This window comes from Zonotrichia albicollis, chromosome 22 (assembly GCF_047830755.1).
Source record: "Zonotrichia albicollis isolate bZonAlb1 chromosome 22, bZonAlb1.hap1, whole genome shotgun sequence".
NCBI classification, from domain to species: Eukaryota; Metazoa; Chordata; class Aves; order Passeriformes; family Passerellidae; genus Zonotrichia; species Zonotrichia albicollis.
This window is the reverse complement of record NC_133840.1, coordinates 4,656,897-4,680,245: the sequence shown is the minus strand read 5'-3', so window position 1 is coordinate 4,680,245 and position 23,349 is coordinate 4,656,897. Positions and strand designations below refer to the sequence as shown.

The window sequence follows — 23,349 nt, the reverse complement described above, 5'->3', positions numbered from 1 at the left end:
TGTGCTTGTGGAGTTATTCCACACTGTGGCTGTATTTTATCCTGCTCCACAGCTGTATTTTATCCTGCTCCTGTGGTCTGTGCCTTCAGCAGGAGCTGGTGAATCTCTCTGCTGACCACCACACCCCCACAGCCCTGCCTGAGCTCCCTGGGGCTGTCCCTGCTCACTGCTGGATGCAATTCCAAGCAGCACTTGCTTCTTCCTATCAACCTCTTCTCAACACCCACCTGGGCTTTTTGCAGCTCCTCACCTTAAAATATCCAGGAAAAGTGGAGTTTTTGCAAAGGGCTGGCAACGGATGCTCCAGGACCATCAGTGTCTGGTGAGGAACTATGGGCATCCTGACACAAATCCCTGTGTTCCACACTCCAGGCTGCTGAATCACCTTGCAAAACAAACAGGCTCCTCTTCCTATCCTTGCTCAAGAAGAACTCAACTTTTTCAGGAGGTAACAAGGAGTCTCAGCCAGCTTGTCCTCCTCCTGGCTCTCCCTGGAGCTCTGCTTTAACTGTCAGGAACACAAACACTTTCTTCTTTTAGCTTGGATCCACAAACATATCAGGGGCAGAAAAAAAAAAAGAGTTAATTCTGGTGCTTTATGGATAGTTCTTATCAGCTCCCAGTTAATGGCATCTTTGCTCTCCAGTGAAAGGTTAATAGCCATATTTGCCCAGCATTCATCAGAATTAGAATCCATCTAATCTCCAGAATAAATAACAAGGAGGCAGCAGATGAGCCCAAAGGTGAATCTGCCCAAGGATAAAAGCCTCTTGTGAGCTGCTTCAGGGAAAAGCCTTCAGAAACTGAATGTCAGGGCCTCCATGGCCACTGAAGGAGCCCCACACTAACAGTTCTAAGGATTTTCCTCCTTGCAATAATCTGGTGAGTGACTGTGTCTTGTTTCCCAGGAGCTCTGTAGCAATCAGCCCCCTCACCCAGCACTCAGTGGGGAGATTTACTCATTCTCCACAGCTCAGGTGTCTCACCTGACACAAGATCCCATCTCCTGCTCCAGCTGCCTGGACTGTGACTCCTCCTGCTTCCCCCATCATTATCTTCACCTTAATGAACTTGCCCTGCTTCTGGCAAAGCATCTCAAACCCAGCCCCTTCCAGCTGGAGCAGACCCAAGGAAATGAATTCCTCTGCCCTCACCCTCCCTCATTCCTTTGCTCTGCCACGTCAGAAGTGTTTGGAGTTAATCAATCAGGCATTATTAATAAATCTGGTTTTTACTTTAAATCCCTTCCTCTTTCTGCATCACGTGCTTCTCTCCCTGCAGGCTTTTCACACTTGCCACCACAAAGCAGAACTGACATTCCCAAGCAGGATTCCTGCAGGAACCCCTCACTTCCCACTCACCTTTGCATGGACTGATGCCCTGCACCCCCAGGGACTCTGCCTGCTCTCACCAGCCATGGCTCCACTGTTGCAACTCTTGGAGGGTGGCCCAGAAAAACTCTGGTCTAATTTTTTTAATTAGGCATAATTGCTGCCATTGAATGTGTCCCCCTGCAGAGCCAGGTCTCACCTCCCTGCACAACTCTGAGCAGCTGAATTGGCACCCAGGGGGTGGAGAGGGCTTCACTTCACAATCAGCTCAGCCACAAACATCTACTGCAACGTTCACAGCATGCCCTGTTCCTCAGGGAGGCCAATTCCAGGCTGAGCCCAGCTGTCAGACCTGTAACTCCAACCTGCCCTGGCAGAACTGCTTGGGGCAGGTGGCATAATGCCGAGTTCTTCGAGCCTCCCTGCTTCTCTGCTTTTACCACAAACTCCCAATGCACAGGGACAAAGCTGGGTTAAAACATTTCACATTTTCTGCACACTGAAGGACAGGTTTCGGACAAAGCTCTCCTGCAAGCTTTACTCTGGTGGTCAGAAAAAGCAAGTTTTGGCTGATGGCAAGTCCCAAACCTGCATCTTCCCTGACTTTTCACTTTCACACACTCATTCTCCATGAGACAGATAAATTCCTGCTGCTCCTTTTTTACTGCAGTCTTCAATAAAGGACTGAGAGGTAAAATAATGGAGACAAACCTCCAACGAGTCAAGGACAAACAATATCAACAGCTGCACAAGATATCCAGAGTTTTATGAACCATAAAAGAGCATGGAGGTTTTATTCAATCTGAAAGTAACAGGAAAGTCATTACTGCATGTACCTGAACAGCATGTGCAGTGCAGTGTACACAGAACTGCTGGTTTATGGCACAGTGAAGAGAAAAAAAAGGATTGCAGCAACACAGGTAATGCTTTGGAAAGAACAATTTAAGTACCATGGACATGGAGTTTGCTTGCTGGCACCAAGAGATCCCAGGACAAGCAGCACTGAGGTCATTAACACAAGAATATGCCACATACAACAAAAAAGATTAATCTTAAAGACACTAGTCCTGTCCCCATCTTGCTGGGGAAGGGCTCTGGATCAGCACAGCAAGGATTTCACATGATTGGGGCTCAGATCTGCAGTGTAAGAGGGGAACAATTCTGACAATTTTCTCCATAGCTTTTGGCCACTGTCAATTAAGGCACCTAGAGGAGTTGCTCCAAGGATCCTCGTGGGTCCCTCCCAACCCAGGATTTATTCTACTGGCCCTGCAGTATTCTCAGATGATCTGTTACTTCTCAAAACCACCTCTGAGATCCTGGGCTGAGCTGCAGACAAGGCAGGACATAGCACTGGCACTTCCACCAACACTTCATGAATTAGATCCTCTTCTTAGGACACCTCTGACTTGCACAACTAAAGCTGGTTCAGTCAGTAAGGACAGCAATAGCACTCCTGTGCTAAACCGCCCCTCTCCATAAGGAGTTTTGTGGTCTGGCATGTCACATTTTCTGGGTTTTTACTGGCAATGTGATGATTTGGAGCACAGGACACTGTTGGGTGCCTCTGGTGCAGCCTGTGCCTCACCCACACCAACAGCTCATCCCTGCACACTGGAATACCCTGAGGGGAAAATGCTCAGCAATTACAGCAGAACTCAGTCCTCTCTCCCCACTAAAAGCAGGGCAGAGCCTTCTGGCCCCACCAACCCCAAACCACAAAGCAGCTTTGCAAAAGGCCCTCAACAGCTTGATTGGCACTGGGGTCTCTTGAGTTTTCTCTGACAGATGAGCGAACACAACACAGAGGAGCCATTCACAGCTCCAAATCAAGTTCCTCCTGTGATTTCCAATTATTTGGCATTTAAAAGTCAGTAAGGACAAGCAGAGTGTCCCTCCCACACTGATCAGTCCTTTGAGGGAAGAATGAAGTGCAGTGTTCAGGTGGACACTGCAGTGCTGGCCAATTCCTTGGCGTTGAATTCAGTCTTTTGTGGGGGTCAGGGAAGCCTCTTGGAAGTGGTTGTAGTCGTGTTTTGAATCCCAGATTTGTATCCACCTAGAAAAGAATGAACAGTTTCAGCTTCCAAAGTCAAATGAGGATGTTGCTGAATTGAGTGAATCTTAAAAGTTTCAGAGGAACAAAATAATATGACCCTGCCAGGAACTGCTGCACTTCTGCAAATCCAAATACATTCCCTCTCCCAGAACCTACCAGGGGATTTGTTTTCTATCACAACAAAACTTCTGCTTCAATTACTAAAGAAATTACAGGAAGAGAGACTGCTGAGAGAGCTCCATCTCTACCATGAAGAACTTTCAAATTCAATTCCAGATTTTGGATTCCATTGAGGCTGCAGTGAGGCTTTGGAGCACTTTGAATATTGGCAGGTTTATCCCTAGGATTCAGATTCCAAAGGAAATGACCTACACCTCTTTTTGACACCCTCTCATAACCAGAACTGAAAATGTGCCTTAAAAAACTGCCAGCTTCTATCCTAAGAATAACACAGTATTTTCCATATGACATTGCATGGCAAATTTTGGACTTTTGAAGTAAATTACCCAAGGATAGCTGCTGGAATAAGGAGGATTATAGCCCCAAAGAGAAATGGGAATCCCCTCATGAAGTGCAAGGTGGCAGGGTAGAGAGAGTTGAACACTCCTGTAGACACAAGTGAACACAGCCCTTCCACGCAGGCAACAGAAGCAAAGAGAGCACCTGGAAAAGAGAGATAAGAGGTTAATGATAAGATAGACAGGCGGTTATTGCCTGTAAACAGCTGTAACACATCACCCTCAGTGCATGCTGCCAATCTTTCCAAGGGTTTGCACTTGCCATCAGAAAAGTGTGTGAATATCAAGCGTGGTAAGGTGGGACAGGGCTGGCCTGGCATGTCCAGGCTGTGGCCATGACCACCTCACCAGCCTGCAGGATTTGTATCAGGAGATGGCCAGGACATTATATCAGCTGGATTGTAAATGCTCCAGGCCAGGGCACCTCTTATCACTTGTTAAACATTAAGTACAGCACAAGATTTAGCACCATAAATGCGCTGTACGTGCCATCGCCGTCCCAAAATAAGAAAGCTGAGTATTGCAAAATCACCTCTCCATTACTGCCACCCAGATTCCCTCCTCCCCATCGGCCCCAGAGACATTCCTGTGCTGTGTTTCACAGCAAGTGCAAACCCTCCAAACACAGAACTGGACAAAAGGCAAACAAGCTCCTCCTGTGGGTTATCCATGATCTTTCACCGTGGTCAATGATACAACCCTCCAACAGCACCTGGTTCTCCCCACTGTTACTGATCTACAGAGGAAAGTTATGGTCAGGAGAATTACTCTTTTCTCCTAGTTATATAATCCATTTTAACTCTTGCTCCCTGTAAAAGTTTTGGAAATGAATGTATGGATGAATGAACTACTCCTGCTTTTCTTCCTTTGTTCTCATTTTGGAAATGCAGCGAGTCTGAATCAAAGAACGACAATTATTTGGGGGGAAAAAAAATAAAATTACCCTGGGCCTGAGGGTGAATGCAGGGGCACAGGAGTCTGGTTTCAATATTTCAAGAAAAAAGTGTTTCAGGATCTGGATTAAGCACAGTGGTTAACTCCTTACCTTGTTCTGTCTCACTGACCAGCTTGGAGAGCTTGGATCTGATGACTGGAGTGGCTGCCATGGAAAGGAACAGAATTCCATAACCTGTGAGCAAGACACAGCACATTAGGGAAAGCTCACCTGAAAAAAGAAGCCTCCCAAGTCAGCCCCAGAGATCTGCAGCTGCTGGCAGTCTCTCCCTGCTATATTTGAACACAGTTCCCCCTCCTGGATCTCATAAGGCACTTTGGTCTGTGTGTGCAGTATAATACAGTTCTGGGAAGCCTAATGTTCTAGGAACTACATGGATGCACTTACAAATTCAGTGTTTTGACAATGCTGCCCTTAGCAAGGCACAGTTTTGTTGGTGCACAAGGCAGAACTCCCTCACATGCCTGAACTCCCCGTGAAGCACACTACCAGAAACAGGGATTTCAGCCCTCAGCATCACCTGTAAACATCAGTGGCGTTGTGGTAGCAAGAGACATCACCACCAGCCCAGCAATGTTGGAGAGCAAGCCTATCTCTGCCACCCAGGTGTCCTCAAGGCAGAGCTGCAGCAGCCTCAGCCCTGCCAGGCTGCTCAGGTACGCCAGGTAGCTGGCGGCCGAGCCGTACCCGATGAGATCAGAAGCCCAGCACAGAGGGAAGCCCAGCTCATACAACACGTAGATGTCCCTGGCTCCAAAATGCACCGTGACAATCAGAAAGAAAGCCAGGGAGTACAGAGCCAGCTTCCACCTGGAGCTCGGCTGCTCGGGGGCCGTGTACAGTCTGAACACAGCCTTGTAGTGGCTAAGCGTGAACAGCTTGGCCTCCCTCTTCTGATTCACCGACTCCCGCAGGAAGAACGCGGCGTAGAGGGTGGCAGCAAGGCTGGCAGCAAAGGCCAGCCAGAAGGGGTTGATGTAGCCCTGGGCCTTGCGCCACTGGCCGCCGCCAATGCTGGCCACCATGCCCGCGGTGCCCAGGCAGGCCTCGAGGATGGCCACGCGGAACGTCCGCGCGCGCCGCTCGCTGGTGTCGGCCACGTAGGAGAAGCAGCCGGCCAGGATCAGGTTGTAGTCGCCCGTGAGGCCACTCAGGATGCGTCCCAGGAGGAAGAAGGCGACGTGCAGCTCCAGGTACATGACCAGCAGGTAGATGGCTGTCTGCAGGGCCATGCCTGCTGCGGGCAGGATGAGCGCCGGGCGCCGGCCCACGCTGTCGCTCCACGCGCCGAGGAGGGTCACGGAGAAGAGGCTGACGAAGAAACCTCCCAGGTTGATGTAGAGGTTCCAGTGGGACACCAGAGCTTCCACCTCCTGCAGGAGACACAGGCAACTGAGGAGATCCGATAGCACCCACCGGGCTCCCCACTCCTGGCGCTCCCTGCTTCCATTACACTCCCCTTCCCCTCAGGGCTCCCTGCTCCCTTCGGGGCTTCACGTTCCCTCCTGATTCTGCTTCCAGGGACTCTCAGCTCCCCTCAAGCTCTCTGTTCCCCTTGAGGCTCCCTGTTCCCCAGGGCACCTTTCCTCCCCTGCTCCCTCAGAGATTCCCTCTCCCCTGGGATCTCCTGCTCACCCTGAGCCCCCCGCTCCCTCCGGGGCTACCCAACCCCAAGGACCCGTCTTTCCCCCTGGCTTCCCATCCATCCCGTGCCTCCGCTCAGGGCTCTCCCCCTGAGCTCTTCATCCACACCAGGGCTCTCCGGTCCCCCCGTGTCCCCCGGTGTCCCCACCTGCCGCAGAGGGTCGGCGGTAGCGTTGCCGTCCCCGCAGCCGGAGGAGGAGTCGGTGCTGTTGCTGTTGCTGTAGCCGTGCTCGGCCCCCAGCCGGTCCCACAGGTACTGGGTGGCCAGCGGGCCCTGCAGCCCCAGCGACAGGGTGGCCAGGAACAGCAGCGGCTCCACGGCGGGCAGCGACAGGCGGCGCCGGCCCGGGGGCGCCGGGGGGTCGGCGGGCGGCGGAGCGGCCATGGCGGCCATGGCGGGGCGGAGGCTCCGCCGGAACGGGACTGACACGGCTCCGCCCGGGATGGCACTGACACGGCTCCGCCGGAACGGGAGTGACACGGCTCCGCACGGGACGGGACTGGCTCGGCTCCGCCCTGAACGGGACTGTCTCGGCTCCGCACGGGATGGGACTGACACGGCTCCGCCCGGAACGGGACTGGTTTGCTCCTCTTGGGATGGGACTGGCTTGGCTCCTTACGGGACGGGATTGGCTCTGCGCCGCTCGGAACGGGACTGGCTCGGCTCCGCCCGCAACGGGACTAATACGGCTTCTCTCAGAACGGTCCAGGCTCCGCTGTGCCCGGAACGGGACCGGCTCGGCTCCGCTCAGAACGGTCCAGGCTCAGCTCTGCCCATAACGGGACCGGCTCCGCTCCCTCCGCCGGGACCGCGGGGGCTGCCGAGACCCCTCGGCGCTGGCGCTGCAGCGAGCCCGGCGCTAAAGGTGCAGCTCTCAGGGGATGATGTTCCACAAATCGTGTCATTTTCGAGGCGAGAAAAGCCCCCTGACAGCATCGACTCCACCGTTAATCCAGCACGGCCAAAGCCACCGCTAAACCGTGTCCCCAAGTGCCACCACACCTTCACGCAGTTAATACCGGCAGGAATGGGGCTCCACCACTTACCTGGACAGCCTGTGCTAGTGTCCCTCTGGATGAAAAACCTTTTCCTAATATCCAGCCAAAACCCCCTGACATGCCTTCGTGCTGCTCCCTCGGGTCCTGTCACTGGTCACCAGAGAGCACAGAACAGCCCCTGCCCCTCCAACACCCTCATGAAGAAGCTGCAGGATGCCATGAAGGCTCCCCTCAGTGTTCTGCAGGCTCAACAACCCAGGCAAAACAAAAATCAACACTTTAACTGCACTAAGATCAGCAAAATACTGCGTTTAGCAATATACAATCACTTCTATTAATTCACAGTGTGTTAGAAAATGCTGCATTTTATAAAGAACAAAATATCTTAGAAACTCAGTTAATAAAGAAGGGTTTGGCTGTGCTGTTTGCTTTTCTGTGAGGTTTGGCTGCCTCAAAGAGCAGATCAGGAAGCAAAGACCAAGTTGTCCTTGAAATTCAAAGCACACAATTCAGAGTATTGATTTAACCTGTTTATATAAAGTGGAGCAGTATCAAAATAATGTAAATTGGCCTCGCTCCTCTGACAGCACCGAGCTGCTCATGGGCCACAGGAAAACTTGGACAAGATGTAAACCACTCATTTTGCAGTAAAGCACTTCTAGAACTCGTTTCTAGCGTCCTTGAAAGTGTTGTGACTCACATGACAGTGGCCACCATCTCTGTGGAGCTGCTGCTTTTAAAGGACAGGCACAATTCTTCAGCTGAGGCCCTTCCGCATTGGTATCGACACTCCATAAATGAGGCTGCAGCTGGAGGCCAACATTTGTGTTGCAGAGATACAAAAACGAGATGTTCTTTTAGATTTCCATCACAGCCTTAGGGCATAAGAGTAAAAAGCAGAAAAACGACCTTGCTGTTGCCTGCTGTCACTGCACCTTGTCAGGCAGTAATTAAACATTTAATGGATGCAAGATGTGGGGGAACAGAATTAACTTGAAATCTCTTTCTCATTTTTTTATGTACCATGGGTGAGATGCTGAAGCTCAGGGTTGGCACCAAGAAACGCGATGCTGTTTGTTGTGAGCAATGTGCCCAAGTCCACCTTGCAAATCTGGCAGCTGATTTTCCATCATTAGCACATTCTTGAGAGAAAACAAGCCCTGGCAGAAAAGGGGGAAGAGGCAGAAACAGCAGAAGCTTTTTGTGGAGCTGACATCAGATGACCCGGTGGCTGTGCTTCCCTTTGTCTCTCTCGAGTAAGATATAAACAGTACCAAGCTGATTTATAGCAATCAAATGGAAATGTTATCATCATTAGCTGGGGAATGGACCTGGATGATTTAATAAAGCCATCAACATGGCATTAATAAGAAATTACCCTTTGGACTTAATTTATTTTATTTATTTTATTATTGTATTGTATTATTACTTTTATTAATTTAACCCTTTGGATTTAAAATGTTTAGTACTATTCCTGTTAATGTCTAGAATCTAGTGATTCACAGCCTGTATTTTGGAAGTTGCCTGCAACTGGGACAAGAATCATTGCTAATTTCCCTGTAGCACCTTTTTCTTCTTAATTTTCCCCATCCCCAATACAGCCTGCTAGTTCCCAAAGCTGTGCCTATAAATCTGCAAGATCAAAAATGTGGGAAAAAATTTAAAATAACCCAGTGTTTGCAAAGAGATCTCCAGTAGCCAAGTGTTTCCTAATCCACTAAGACCTAAGGTAAGGACTGTCAGTCCCTTTCTGTTTGGGGACTTGATGGTGACAGCAGCTCTGACCAGTGGGTTTTGCTACTCAAAGTGAATTTTTCAGTGAACAAACATAAACATCATAAACAATTATCTTTATATAACATTTTACACTGGTGTTTCTAATCCATGTATTTGAGCATTACCGGTGCTATCTTCAGTGTTCCCCCATATTCTTTGAAAATTGAAATTATTTTTCAACCTGTTTTGGAGGGAGCAGTTTATTTTTTTTTTTTTTTTACCAGGAGGAATAACAGCACCTATTCAAAGAGGTCATTATGAAAGAGCAAATCATCAATATTATACTTTTAAAAGTGCAGGTCATGCTTTCAAAAACCCGCTTGCTCCACAAGGAATTAATTCTCCGCCAGATTTATCATCTTTCTGCAAGATTCCCTTCAGAAAGTTCCTGCTCTGACACTCTTCTACTGTCTCCTCCCTTCTTTGTTCGCTTCCTTCTTTCTCCGATTACAGTTCCAAAAACAACACCCAATCTCCCGAGGTCAATGGTTAATATTCCCTGGTGTTTATATAGGCTCCAAGAGCAGATTCCAGGCCCTTCAGCACTGGGCCAGCTCCAGCACCATGGCTTTCTCCTGGCAGGCAGTGCTGGCCTGCAGGAAATACCTCATCATCGTCCTGGTACCCCTGGTGTTTCTCCCTCTGCCCCTGGTTCTGCCCACCAAGGTAAGGAATTTTTAAAATTCACTTTCAAAGCCTCCAGAGTCTCAGAGTGGCTTTTTTCGAGGGGGAAGAGGTTCTTTCTGCATCTGCTGCTTGGATATCTCTTTTTTTTTGTTTTTTTTCCTGAGTATATTGGGGCTATAAAACAGCAGTGGGGCATAGATGGATGAGGAGCTGCATCTGTGGTTGCATCTTCTAGAGGAACACTCAGTGATCTGAGAGAGATTTTGTGACTCTTTCTTTGCATCTGGCTGATTTAGAAAAGGACTTTCTATGAGGACTTTCTATGCTGCACTAGGATCTAAGATATACTAAGATATTCCTGTGCACCTAAAGCTCAATTTTAATCCCCCTTTGCATTTTCTAACAGTGTTCAGTCCACATCTTCCTTTATTTTTTTCCTTGCTGTCACTGCTGCTTAGAAAAGCCATTTTTAGACAGACAAGGCATTCTGATACATAAAGGAAAATATCACGCATTTCAGTTTTGCTTTAACTCATTTCTGCAAGAATCCAAACAAGGATTTTAAATTTAAAACACCAAGTTCTGGAGGACACCTGGCTTAGGGTTCCTTCAGGAAAAGTTGACTCAGGAGCTGCAGTACCTGGGTTGGTATTTGCAGGGTATTGATCATTTAAAGAGAGAGCTGTGAGCTGACAGACTCCCAGTCTTCTGCTGCTTCTTCACTGTTTCTTGCACTCTCAGCCTCTTCATGCAGAAAGATCTGATCTCTGGTCTTTTTTTACAATCCCAGCACACAGAATAGCTCATCCCAGACTGCCCCTCTTGTCACTTCTCTTTGGATTCTCAACAAATCCTCACTCTTCCCTGTGGTCTCTGCCTCCCAATCCCTGCTGATTCCCAGTTTAGATTCCTTCTCCAAGTTCCATTCTGTAATTCCCTAACCCTTCCCTTCCTACCTACCTCAGCTCTGAGTGTGGCAGCTGGTCAGCTCTCATTCCCTCACTAGGTAAATAAAATAGTTTAAATTATTACTTAAAAGCTCACCAGGAAGTCAAAAAAAAAAAAAAAAAAAACAAGAAAAAAACCCAAGAAAAATAAGAAGTCCCTTTTTTTGCTAGTCAACGTTCAGTAGGCAAAGGAGTCACTGAAGTGAAAAGAGATCAGGATCAGGAAAGTTCTAAGTTCTAAGGAGACAGAGAGTGATTTTTTTTTTTTTTTTTGTTCTGAGGCCATGAGTTCAAACTCACTCACATTGTTACATACAGTGAGTCCTTGGAGCTACCAGTGGAGTGATTTGGCAGTCTTGGTTCAGTTGCTCTTTGAAAATTACTCTCTCTGGTTTCTATGCAGTCAGCAACCAGACAAAAATAGAAAACATCCAGGATCTTTTCCTTTGCCACTTAAGGAAACCTTTGAGAAGGGTTTTTTTGGGTTAAATTGTGCACTGTGCCACTGCTGAGCAGGAAAAGCTGGTGGTGTGAGCCAGCAGCTACAGGGTGGAATTTCACATTTTTTCTATTCTGTTCATCTATTAACCTGCCCTAAGATGACATAGCACTGGACACTGAGCTATTATAATTGAGGGCAAACAATGCTAAAAATCTTGCTTAAAGGCAGAAGAGTGTCCTTACAGGGTGTCTGACTTTGGGGAAACCCTTTTTCCAGCTTTGCCTGAAAGCCTGTTCACAGCAGGATGGAGGACAATGGCACTGTGCCCATGAGATACATCCCAAAGCTCTACCAGGGTCTCTCAAAAGGCACCCATCTGTGCCTTTTAATTACAAACATGGAGAAAAAGGATTGTCAAAAGGGCAAATTGTTCTCAGTGATCACTGGGATGAATAATTAAGATTCTTAATGCTCTCGTTCAAAAATGAGGCTCAAAAAGGAATGTTTTAGTATCTTTGGGAATCTCTCAGACTTCTTCAGCCTGATTGCTTTGATAATTCACACCTAGATTGCTGTCTTCTTTCCTCCAAACTGATCAGCTCCCTGTTCATCCTTTCCCTTCACAGCTCTGTTACCTCCACACCACGTTCAGAATTCCTGAGCCTGTTCCCAAGAGTCTCAGATTCAATCCTGCCACCCATTATCCCAGCTCCTTGCTTTAATCCTCTGTAATCCAACCTCCAAAAGCATCACTACAGTTCATTCATACTGAGCAGTATATTTTAGTGGACATCCTTTATCCAAGACCACACATCCATGGTTTTCCTCCTTTGGCTTTGGTGTCTCCCACAATTGTGCAAATTCCAAAACACAGAAGACACCAAAACCTCCTCTTACTTTCTTTCCCAACCCAACCAAATGCCACTGTTGTGACAAGTAATTTTGAATCTTTTCAGTGTGCAGGGACTGGCTTAAACATTTTTACTTGAAATTTGGAGTGGTTGTCCAAAGCAGAAGTAAATCAAGGTTTCCTCAGAAAAAGAGTGACATGAAACAGGGAATCTCACTTTCCTCAAACAAACAAGACAAAGTCAGTGGAAGCTGAAATGATCTGTGACCAGTCTGCCAGTCAGCCTTTCAAAGTCTCTACTAAGCTAAAAATCCAGTGAAAAGTTATAAAAGCATTTACAGTACAAGGAGTCCAAGCTGCTGAAATTAGCTCTGGTTCACCTGGGCCATGACCTGCAGCCCGTGTGAAAACAGGCGGAGAAACCTTGACGGGATCAGCAACTGATTCTACAACTCAAGGACATAAATACAGAATATAACACCATCAGCACAATCAGAATATCTGAATATAACACCATCAGCACAATCAAGAAGCCTATTCAGTGATTGCCAATCCCTTATCATGAAAGTCCAAAGTCACCCACGCTTCTTTTCCCCAGTGCTATTTTTGCCCCCGCTGAATTCCTCATCTGCTCCTCAGAGCTCTGATGAGATTGCTGCACAGTTTGACATTTGATTAGGATCTGCAGAGGTCAGAGGCTAGATAGGAAAGGAAATAACCTTTTATCTAATCCCTTTATCAGGCAGTGGATGTAATTAAGAGGCCTTGGCTTTGGAGAAGCCCCAGGTTCGATGTTCAGCGTGTTCTGATTGCTGTCCCCTTCCCTGGCAGGAGGCACTGTGTGGCTATGTGATCATAGTGATGGCACTTTTCTGGTGCACAGAAGCTCTGCCTTTGGCTGTCACAGCTCTCCTGCCCGTCCTGCTGTTCCCACTAATGAATATCATGGATTCAACCACAGTAAGAGATCTTGCTCCGTGTATTAATCAGTCAGCTGCTTTTATTCTGGGATTGCTCCCCAGGATTATATGGTGACCATCATTATATTTATGTTATTGATAGTATTATTATTTTATTTTAACTTTATTATTATTATTCTCTGTCTTCTCCATGGAGTAGACCTTGCATGAGCCCAGAGTGAGCTCTGGGTGGAGCTGCTAATCTGAAATCAAAGCAAATTCCCCATTCAGATGCAACCCTGAGTTACTCCCTGCTAATGCCTTTGGAATGAACTCCCTCAGAAAATGTCCCCCTCTCTTGTGACTCTTCCTTCTCCCCTCTCCCACCTCACAGGTGTGTCAGGAGTACCTGAAGGACACCAACATGCTCTTTTTGGGGGGCCTGGTGATGGCCATTGCCATCGAGACCTGGAACCTGCACAAGCGAGTGGCTCTGAGGGTGCTGCTGATCACGGGTGTCAGGCCAGCCCTGTGAGTGTCAGGGGTGGAAATGCTGTGGGATGAAGGATTTTATGGCATTAGACCCCATCTCTGAGGGGAATCTGCAAATCTTTCCCTGCAAATGCTTTCCTGCAGCCCAAGTGAGTTAGGGCCTGAGCAAGCCTTGCAAATGTTGAGGTCTTACACACCTGGTGTGTCTTTATTTTATTTTATTTTATTTTATTTTATTTTATTTTATTTTATTTTATTTTATTTTATTTTATTTTTTAACTCCAAAAGGCTTTTTGATGGAGAAATAGCAACAAGGGAGTCAATACTGGAAAGAGAAGGGTGCTGCTAGGCTGGGCCAGGAGCACAACTTTGGACAGTCAGGAAAAAGCACAGCTGGAACACAGAGAATGTGGACTCTCTGCCTGCTGCTGATTGCACAGAGAAGAGAAAATATGAGGATGCTTGTTTAGAAAACAACAAATGTTTTCCAGACTAGAACTTTAAGCTATGCACAGGCTGCACCTCCCTGTTTAATCAGTTTCAGCTCATAAGAAGAGGGAATACTGAAGGAAATTACAAAGCAATAGAATAAAAATGCATACAAGATAAACCCTTTTTCATCTGATATATAATCTACATCTCATCTAAAGAATAATTTTGAGACAAATAACAGAGTAATACCGAAACCAGGATTAGAATTTTAGATGAGTCAGAAGAGAATCTTAAATAATAGAGGTGGGATAAAATAACAAGAGGGAAAAAAAAAAGAGATCATCTTCCTTATGGCTTAAACTGATTGCCATTTGGGATCAAATTCAGCTTGCAATCCCTCTTTAAAATCTATTGTAATGCATTGAAATGTGCTGTTGAGAAATGTCTTCCTGAGAATGATGTGGATGTCAGATCCAGGATCTGACTGGATAAACTGCTTGCTCCAGCCTACCAGCTTCCACATCCTTAGCCATAGGAATGTCAAAAAATTGCTTGAAAAAGAGAAATTGATGTTAAATCTTAACTGGGTCGCTCACAAAGCAAACCAGGGCAGGAGGAAACGCTGGGTGGGGATTGCTGAGCATTCTCCAAACCCAGCATTTGCAGCTGAGTGTTTGTAATAAAAATAAAGATCACTGCAGGGCTGGGTTCTGATCCAGCTTTCCCAAACCTTCTCATTGCAGGCTCCTGATGGGTTTCATGGTGGTGACAGCTTTCCTGTCCATGTGGATCAGCAACACAGCCACCACTGCCATGATGGTCCCCATCGCCCAGGCTGTGATGGAGCAGCTGCACAAGTCAGAAGCAGAGTCTGGCACCACTGACCAGGTGTCTGAACACACCAACAAGGCCTTTGAGCTGCAGGAAAAGTCACCTGAGAGCTCCAAAGAGCCTGAGGAAAAAGGTGAATGGCTTGGGAGTGGCTTTTTCTTCATCGTGATGGAGGATGGCCTTTCTGTCATAGCAGTTCCTAGTAAATCCTAAAAGAAAACTGTCCCCAAAACATTTTGACTGCACCACACAGCCCTGATGAGACTCTTCCATGAACCAGACAAAACCACATTATTATTATTATTATTATTATTATTATTATTATTATTATTATTATTATTATTATTATAGTTATTATTACTACTACTACTATTACTACTACTACTACTACTTGGCTGAAGTTAAATCAAAAATACAAAAAGCTCATAACTACTCAACAAACTGACCAAAAAAGTACAAATTCTCCACTAGGGGAAGCCTTTATATCAGGCTTGCTGTTTCCCTGCATATTTATGTCAGTTCAATTATTATCCACTGTGTAACTTATCATATCATAGGGGATTCCCAAGGCAAAATTTCTGGCCTGTTTCCAGCTGGAAGGTTAGGGATTAAAAAGATCTTTCTAATCCAAAGGTACACAATCAAGCAAGAATATCTCTTTACCAGCTGTCTTGCCCTGTCCCCATTTTTGAGGTGATTCCAGAGTTTCTGAACATAAATCTCAGTGCCAGCAGACAGGTGCTGGTGCAGGAAAAGCTCCTTTTAGCCCAGCTCCTCCAGATCTGTTACAATTCCCTGAATTTTTGCCTCACTCCCCTCCATGTGCAGTTCAGACATTGCCCTCATTCACAAGGAAGTGTCAAACTTTAGCACACATTTCAAATTCCCCTCTGAAAAACTGCTCTCTGTCAAGACAACCAGTGAAAACGGGCAGAAGGTCAAAAAATTAACAATGCCAGCTTTAAAATGAGGAACTTTGTTCCTTCAGCTTTGAATCCATTGTGTCCTAGCCTTGAAATATTAAATTCTGCAGGCCCGAGGCCTTCTCCTGTCCAACATAGCTCCTGCAGCTCTTCTGTTCCTTGGGATCTAGGTAATTCTCATGTCGTGGTGATTGAGGAAGAGAGAAAGAGAAAAGAAGAGCTTGAGAAGAAGCACTTGAAGCTGTCCAAGGGAATGTCCCTGTGCATTTGTTACTCATCCAGCATTGGAGGGATTGCCACTCTGACTGGGACAACCCCAAACCTGGTGCTGCAAGGACAAGTTAATGAGTAAGTCTGGGATTAAACACCCTCCAAACTGCAGCATTCTGCTCCAGCTGGCTCCCAGAGAAAGGAAAATGTCACTTTGGTCCCTTTCCTGGGAGCTTCTCTTCCCCAGTGGGCCCCACAGAACCTCCCCTTTTCTGGCTCATTAATGAATGACAGAAGGGAGTGTGGAATTTTGGATGCTAACAGCCACCTGCATTTTCCAGCATCTTCCCAGAAAATGGTGGCATCATCAACTTTGCCTCCTGGTTCTCCTTCGCCTTCCCCACCATGCTGGTGCTGCTGATTTTGGCCTGGATTTGGCTGCAGATCCTGTACCTGGGCTTCAAGTGAGTACCCTGAGCCCTGCCATGCACCTGGGGGCTCTGATCAGGACTTATTCAACACCAGTGATCCTTTATCAATGAGAAAAATCACTCAGAAGGTGGCAAAATCCTGACACAACAGAGACCACAACACACTCTTGGTGCCTGTTAAAATTCTGCGCTTTTCCTTTGAGGAATCTGATTAAATCCCAGCTAAATGTGCCCTGTAGATGAAAACAGGGAGCTGTGAGTGCACATGACCTGTTCTGCAGCATTGCTGTCGTGTCCTAGGAGATTGCTGTGCTCAAAGCAGGAAATTGATTTCCACAGAGAGCTGTAAATGCCTTTGTGACCAGGGTTGCCTCAGACCTACAGGATTAGTTCTGGGCTGGTTCTGGAGCACATCACCCCACACAACCAGCCTGCATTTCCTGCCTGTTTAATACTCAGCTTTTCATCTTTGTGTTATCCTAACTTCCCTCATGTTACATGGAAAGAGTGCTGTAACACCTGAAATGCTTTTTCACCTTCAAATTCTCATTTTCTGTCATTTTAAAAAGCTTGGCAACTCTTTACTTCCTAGCAAAGTGATCAAACAGCCTTGTCAATCACATTAACATTGTCCTGGTCTAGTGGAAGGTGTCCCTTCCCATTCATTGGAATGAAATGGAATTTAGAGTCTCTTCTAACACAAACCATTCTGTGATTCTGCATTTTTTTTTCCTCACATATCCATATATCTCACTTATTTACATTAAAGTAATGAGCTTTTAGGGACAAGATCATCTTGTCTTTCTGATCATCCTGTCAAGACATGAGCTCCTATTCACCATGGTTGCAAATTATAATATATTTAATTTCAATATTCATATTTAAATGCATATAAAGACATTATGATTGAGAATAAATTTGGGTTCTTAACTCTCTGGATACCTGGCAAATTTCTCTGATATTTCTCATCCATTTTCTTCCAGTTTTAAGAAGAATTTTGGTTGTGGTGTCAGTCCTGCTGCCAAGGCTAAGGAGAAACAGGCCTATGAAATCATCAAGGAAGAGAGCAAGAAACTGGGCAAAATGAGCTTTGCAGAAATAGAAGTTTTAATCCTCTTCGTTCTCCTGGTGGTGTTGTGGTTTACAAGAGAACCTGGGTTCATCCCAGGCTGGGCAACAGTTCTCTTCAACAAAGATAACACAAGGTATTATCCATCCCCTTCTCGTCCTCACTTGGAATAAAAGTGGAACAGGCTGGATTTTATCCAGCTGGAATCACAGCTAATATACTAATATATTAGTATTATATAATACTAACTACCTAAACTCCTGCCTGCTCTCCTGCAGCTATGTCACTGATGCTACAGTCGCCCTCTTCATCTCAATATTGCTCTTCATCCTCCCTTCTGGCTTCTCCAACCAGGACAGAGACCAAGAGCAAACAGGTGAGTCACTGAAGCACCAAAAATCAGCTGACTGAATAGGTGTGTGGGAAATGTTCACATTTTGTGTTTACAGAAATTTCAAATATTAAATAACACTTCAAAGTGCTCTTCCAGCTGTGTGCTTAAGGTTTGGCAAAACACATGTGACATAAAAATCTCTGTTTCTCGTAATTTTATGAGGAAACTAATCCACTATTCAGGAACTCATCAACTAATCAGTTTCTCATTAACTACTTAGGAAACTCTTATCCCAGCAGTGTTCCTGTCCCCTGTTATCCCCATTTGTGAAGGATTCCAAGCTGGAATCTTCAGGAGGGAGCACACAACTTAAACAGAAACACCCGGAGCTGCTGCCACACCTTTAACTCACCCTTCCCTGCCTCCTACTGACCTTCTTGGAGCAGCAAAGATCATTCCTTAGAGCTTTTTGCAAGTCAAGTTTTAAAACCATTGCTGCTGGTGCTCCCAGCATTTGCTTCGGGAGATAATTCCAGAGTTTGCTGACAGAGGTTATTCCTGATGTTCAGACCAAGCTCCCAAGTAGTTCTCCCTTTCTTTGGGGGTTTTTGTGGCTTCACAAAATCTCTTTTCTGGGTTCCAGGGGGCAGGGCAAAGTTCCGGGCCCCTCCACCCCTGCTGGACTGGAAGGTGGTGCAGGAGAAGATGCCCTGGAACATCGTGTTCCTGCTGGGAGGGGGCTTTGCCCTGGCCAAGGGCAGCGAGGTAACATCCCTCAGCTCACCTGGGATCTCTGCTTTCCTGGCTGGCTCCTTCTCCACCGGCTCCTCGTGCTCTCCCAGGACACAAGAGGGCACACCCGGAGCATCAAATGCTCCTTTTCCCCAGCTCCTGGCACTGGGACCATCCTTGGAGCGCTGGCATCACATCCTGCTTGTTCCCCGTGCCAATCAGGGCAGCACCACTGGCTGTGTTTCTAGAAAAGTGGCTGATTAATAAACTGCCCCAAACAAATTTATTAAAAATTTCTTTTAAATAAAATGTAATTGGTGCAGCCAGCACGATGAGATGATTCACCCAGGAGGGGTCTCCAAAGTATTTCAAACCAAGGATTTATGGAAATAGGATTTAAATTCAGCTATTAGAAGAGAAATGTAGAGCATGCTAGAGAAACTTCACGTCCAGTGCCACACATTATTTTTCAGTAATGATTTAAGTGATGGAACAGATAATCCATTTTTTAAATCTATAGACAATAAAGAAATTCTAAAAGGCTTCAAGTGCCCAGAAATACCAGTTTAGAATTCAAAGATCAACATTAAAATTGAAAAGTACATGTTTAGAAAAGGAAATATTTAAGGAATCAATTTAATTTTTTCCTAGAATAATTAACCAAATATATAAAAGCTGCTGCAGAAAGGCCAGAATGACAGGGAGGATGCTGCTCCTTCCCAGTGACTGACAAGGATGAAGGGTGTGAAAGGATTCAGACAGTTTTATCAAGATCTCAGACAATGTGATGAAATGACATTAAATCACTACAGCATCTGATAAGATTTATATTAAAATATTTTAGGAAATTAATTCAAATATCCTTGCTTATATATAAAAAAGCACCTCGAATATTGATCATGTACAAGTAATGATCTGAACAGAGAAATAATTATTTGCTGTCAATAGTGCAATATAAATGCAGGATCTCCTACTTTCCAATTCCTTGGATGGGAAATAATGTTGGGGTTTTTTTGTTTACCTGACTGGACAATCCTGTCTGTGAGCCCTGGCTGTGTTTTCCTGCAGTTTGCATGAGAACTGCTCTGAGGAGGGAGGGCTGAGCTGGCATGAGAGCTGCCCCAGAACCCTGATGTGGCTCTTCCCTCTCCAACCTGGCCTCCCTCTCTGCTCTGCTGCAGGAATCTGGTCTGTCTGCATGGCTGGGCACCAAGCTGACCCCTCTGCAGAACATCCCTCACCCAGCCATTGCCTTCCTCCTGTGCCTCCTCATCGCCACCTTCACCGAGTGCACCAGCAATGTGGCCACCACCACCCTCTTCCTCCCCATTCTGGCTTCTATGGTGAGTCCCAGCATGTCAAAATATTCTTATAAGGACAGCTTTCAGCTCCTCAGTTGCCAAAATTAAAGTGATCCATCTTGCTGGCAAAGCCAAGCACTGGTTCCTGTATCCCATCAGGGTGAAACAAAAATCTGTGTGTGCACACAGGAACACACACCATGCTTATTCAACCTTTCTGGAACCATTGCTGGGGAAAAGCAAAGGGATTAAATTCGCTGGCATATGAAGATTTTGCCTTCTGGCCTAAACATGAGGTCACTGCCAGCTGTACTTGTTTTTTCCAATTTGTTCTGCACGGAGACAGCAGCAGCAGCATTTCCTTGCCTGCAACATTCCATGACTGTATTTCACCCCCACCAAGGCCTTGCAGAAGCCTCTGAAGGTGGTAGCATGACCTAATTCAGACTTCTGCATTTCCACAGGAGATTCCTGCTGCTGGGGCAGACAGAGTTCTGCAAAGTGAAAGGCTGGTTCCAGACAGAAACTGGAATGAGCTCCTCCAAAATCTTTTTGCATAGGCCACAGAGTCCAGCCAGCCCCTAAACCAAAGCTCTCACCTCCACAGCTTCACCTGCCTCCCCTGGTGCTTTAATTTTGTTCTTTACCAATCCAAAGCCAGGGTTTGGAGCTGAATATAAGCATTATTTATCCATTTATACAAAGCCCTGACCACAAAATCAATTCTTGCATTTGCTGTGTAAAGATGCTGGAAGTGCCTGAAGCAGCAGCAAAATATGAGTGGCTGCAGTGTTTGGGGGAGAATGAGCCTTCTGACATGGACAAATACAACCAGATTTCTGTGCATTTCTGTGTGTCAAACCCATCATCTCTGCTCTCTTTTTGTGCACAGGCTGAAGCAATTTGCCTCAACCCTCTCTATGTCATGCTGCCCTGCACACTCTCTGCATCTCTGGCCTTCATGCTCCCCGTGGCAACTCCTCCCAATGCCATTGTCTTCTCCTATGGACAGCTCAGGGTTATTGATATGGTGAGAAAAAAAAATAACTCTTTTTTTCCCAGAATTTTCACCCCTAGGTTTGATCTTTTCCTGATGCTGGTTCTTTTTGGAGAGTTAGAAAAGTCAGTGTGCCTGGCTTATGTCAAGTGGAAAGAAGATGTGTGTGCATTAATGAAGGGTCACACTGTCTCTAATACACTCTGAAAATCTTAGGAAGGTGCTAATGAACCTTTAAAGAACAGCCAGGGCCTTTTGAAGATTTTATAATAAGAGCTGTCAATGTCTCACTGCTTGGAAAAACCCAAATGTAGAGCATGAGGGTGTCCAAGGGCCCTGTCACCTGAGCTGTCCTTCTGCAGGGACAGGGAACAGCCTGGCACATCTCACTGGGTGCCCTCTTGAGTCTTTAGAGACTGAAGAAGTCACTAAAGATGCAAGGACAGCAGTGCCATGTCTCCTGATATCTTCCATAAGTTATAACATGGGTCGATGCATTAATGCTGATCCAAGAAGAAATTCAAAGTAGCATTAGAGAGAAATACCAGGTCAGAAGAGAAGTGGAATAAAAGAAATTTGGGACTCCTAGTTTTAAGAGTTTTATCCAATGGAAACCTTTCCCTTTATACAAATTATATTTGTGAAGAAAACCAACTTAAATATAATTTGGTGGAAAAAACACACCAAAGGGAAAATCAAGCCATGCAAACCATCCTAACCATCAAGGAAGGAAAAAAACTGCTCAGAGCTGCTAACAACCTTTCTCTTTTCCAATTCTAGGCCAAAGCTGGGTTTGTGCTCAACATCCTGGGAGTTCTGACCATCACCCTGGCCATCAACACCTGGGCCTCATCCCTGTTCCAGCTGCAGACCTTCCCCTCGTGGGCCAACAGGACAGGGACCTGCCTGTGACCTGGGCAGGGCACAGAGCCAGGAGTGCTCCTGTCAGAGCTGCAGGGAGAGCAGGGCTCTCACCCACACAGCTTTAGAGAAAAGCCTCTTCTGTGCAAAAGGACAAGCAAAATCCTCCCAGTGGTAGCAGCAGTGAAATTGCCTGGTTGCTGTTGGGTTCTGTAGGAGGATTGAGGTGATTTTTGGCTTTCCAGCCCTCCCGCCTTTAGGTTTTCTGCCTCTGCAGGGGTGTTTGCCCCCAGTGCTTTTTCAGTAAGTCTGAAATCTGCAGCAAGAAAATAAGAGAGAGGTGTGAATAGGGAAAAGAAGGGAGAAAGACTCTGAGCTCCTGATTTTGTGCTGTCACAGCTCTCCACCTGTATATGTGTAAATGTTCAAGGTGTACATGATTGTTATATACTCTGTGGGCACTGGCAGCAAGCTGTGTATTGTGTGATCACAGAAAAAGCACTGTCAGCCCCTCCTCGTTTGAAATATATTTATTTGCAGTCCCCTTGTTAGGAATGTAAAAGATGAATTTTCTCCCAGAACATCCACCCCGGTGTTATTTATGTCAGGTGCCTGCAAGTTCATGGTAAGGCATTTCCTTGAAAAGGAGAGAATCCCTGTGTCCTAAAATATGTATGACTGAATTAAAGTGTTTTTTAATGTATCCCTGCCTTCTAGAGTTTATTTTTTTAATTATAAATCACTGCTTCTGTCCTCCAGGTATCAACTGCTTGTCCATGTTCTCATTTACAATATCTTCAAATTATCAGAGAAATCAGCATAGTTGATTTTCTCTTATCTTTAAAGTAGCAATTATGTTGTTATTATTACTGAGTCAAATTTTCTTGGACTGTGCAGCCCAAGATTTTCCTTTGTGAAAGCCTATTATGTAATCCTGTTCCATATCTCACCCCTGTTCTGCTGGAGCTGACTTTCAGTAGCAGATAAATTCCTAATGACCCAAACTGAAAAATGTCCAAAAGCACTTTGCCAAAACGATCTCCTGGTGCCATAAATGAGGTTGGGTTCAGGCAGAGCAGTTGCTCAATGTGTGCCCCTGAAGTTTGCTCTGAAACCTTTGTTCTGTTGTTTCCTGCTTCAATGGTGCACAAAGTGCATTTCTGAAACCCCACTCTGGTGGGATCTCCACGCTGGTCCCATGAGAGTGAAAATGGGGGAATTTTACTCTAAAACAGTATGTTCTCCTCAAAATCTTTAATTTTTCTTTCTCTAATTATTAGAGAGAAAGAAAAATATTATTAACCCTAATTATTAGGAGATAAGGGCAGCGTGCAGTGTGATTTTGATTCATAACACGTCCAAATTCACTGACTTGCAGCAGTTTTTTTCCAGTTCCAAAGATCCAGATAATTCTGGTGTCTGCTGGTCATTAATTCCTCAGCACTGATGGTTCCAGTGGCTGTGGAAATCTCTGTCTTGGAAAGAACAGCCTGGTGGTGTTAATCCTCCTGTGGCTTTGACAGAGTTTTAATTTGATGTGAGATAGAGATCCAGCAGAATATCCACAGCTCCAGAAGGAAAGGCATTTGTTCTCTGCTGCTAATGAGCTCCTGGGTAACAGATTTCAATCACATAATGACTTGCTCAGGTCACTGCTACACCACTCTCCTTTCCCTCTGCTTTTACCTC

General features: G+C 45.9%; 2 protein-coding genes across 3 annotated transcripts; one reads left to right on the top strand and one right to left on the bottom strand.

Annotated features, from left to right (window-relative positions):
* Positions 1-288: 288 nt before the first annotated feature.
* On the bottom strand, positions 289-7,073 carry SLC46A1 (solute carrier family 46 member 1). Its single transcript, XM_005493660.4, has 5 exons — positions 6,656-7,073; positions 5,384-6,236; positions 4,954-5,037; positions 3,897-4,053; positions 289-3,390 (listed from the first exon to the last, which is right to left on the bottom strand). Exons 1-5 carry the CDS (start codon positions 6,899-6,901, stop codon positions 3,315-3,317), a joined length of 1,416 nt encoding a protein of 471 aa, XP_005493717.2. The 5' UTR covers positions 6,902-7,073; the 3' UTR covers positions 289-3,314.
* Positions 7,036-22,338, top strand: SLC13A2 (solute carrier family 13 member 2). Of its 2 annotated transcripts, none has more exons than XM_074557227.1 (12): positions 7,036-8,762; positions 12,980-13,108; positions 13,442-13,578; positions 14,715-14,935; positions 15,896-16,073; positions 16,277-16,399; positions 17,350-17,571; positions 17,714-17,811; positions 18,413-18,534; positions 19,683-19,844; positions 20,695-20,832; positions 21,580-22,338. In XM_074557227.1, exons 2-12 carry the CDS (start codon positions 13,010-13,012, stop codon positions 21,709-21,711), a joined length of 1,632 nt encoding a protein of 543 aa, XP_074413328.1. In that variant the 5' UTR covers positions 7,036-8,762; positions 12,980-13,009; the 3' UTR covers positions 21,712-22,338. The 2 variants fall into 2 exon arrangements, with proteins under 2 accessions (XP_074413328.1, XP_014127209.2); XM_014271734.3 differs by lacking the exon at positions 7,036-8,762 and adding an exon at positions 9,517-9,948.
* The last annotated feature ends 1,011 nt before the right edge of the window (positions 22,339-23,349 follow it).

Coding starts and splice junctions, on each gene's coding strand:
- SLC13A2 (XM_014271734.3), top strand. CDS start 9,847: ATGGCTTTCTCCTGGCAGGCAGTGCTGGCCTGCAGGAAATACCTCATC. Junction 16,074..16,276: donor CTGCAAGGACAAGTTAATGA/GTAAGTCTGGGA, acceptor TGCATTTTCCAG/CATCTTCCCAGAAAATGGTG. Junction 16,400..17,349: donor ATCCTGTACCTGGGCTTCAA/GTGAGTACCCTG, acceptor ATTTTCTTCCAG/TTTTAAGAAGAATTTTGGTT.
- SLC46A1 (XM_005493660.4), bottom strand. CDS start 6,901: ATGGCCGCCATGGCCGCTCCGCCGCCCGCCGACCCCCCGGCGCCCCCG. Junction 6,237..6,655: donor CCGCCGACCCTCTGCGGCAG/GTGGGGACACCG, acceptor TGTCTCCTGCAG/GAGGTGGAAGCTCTGGTGTC. Junction 4,054..4,953: donor GGTCAGTGAGACAGAACAAG/GTAAGGAGTTAA, acceptor TCTCTTTTCCAG/GTGCTCTCTTTGCTTCTGTT.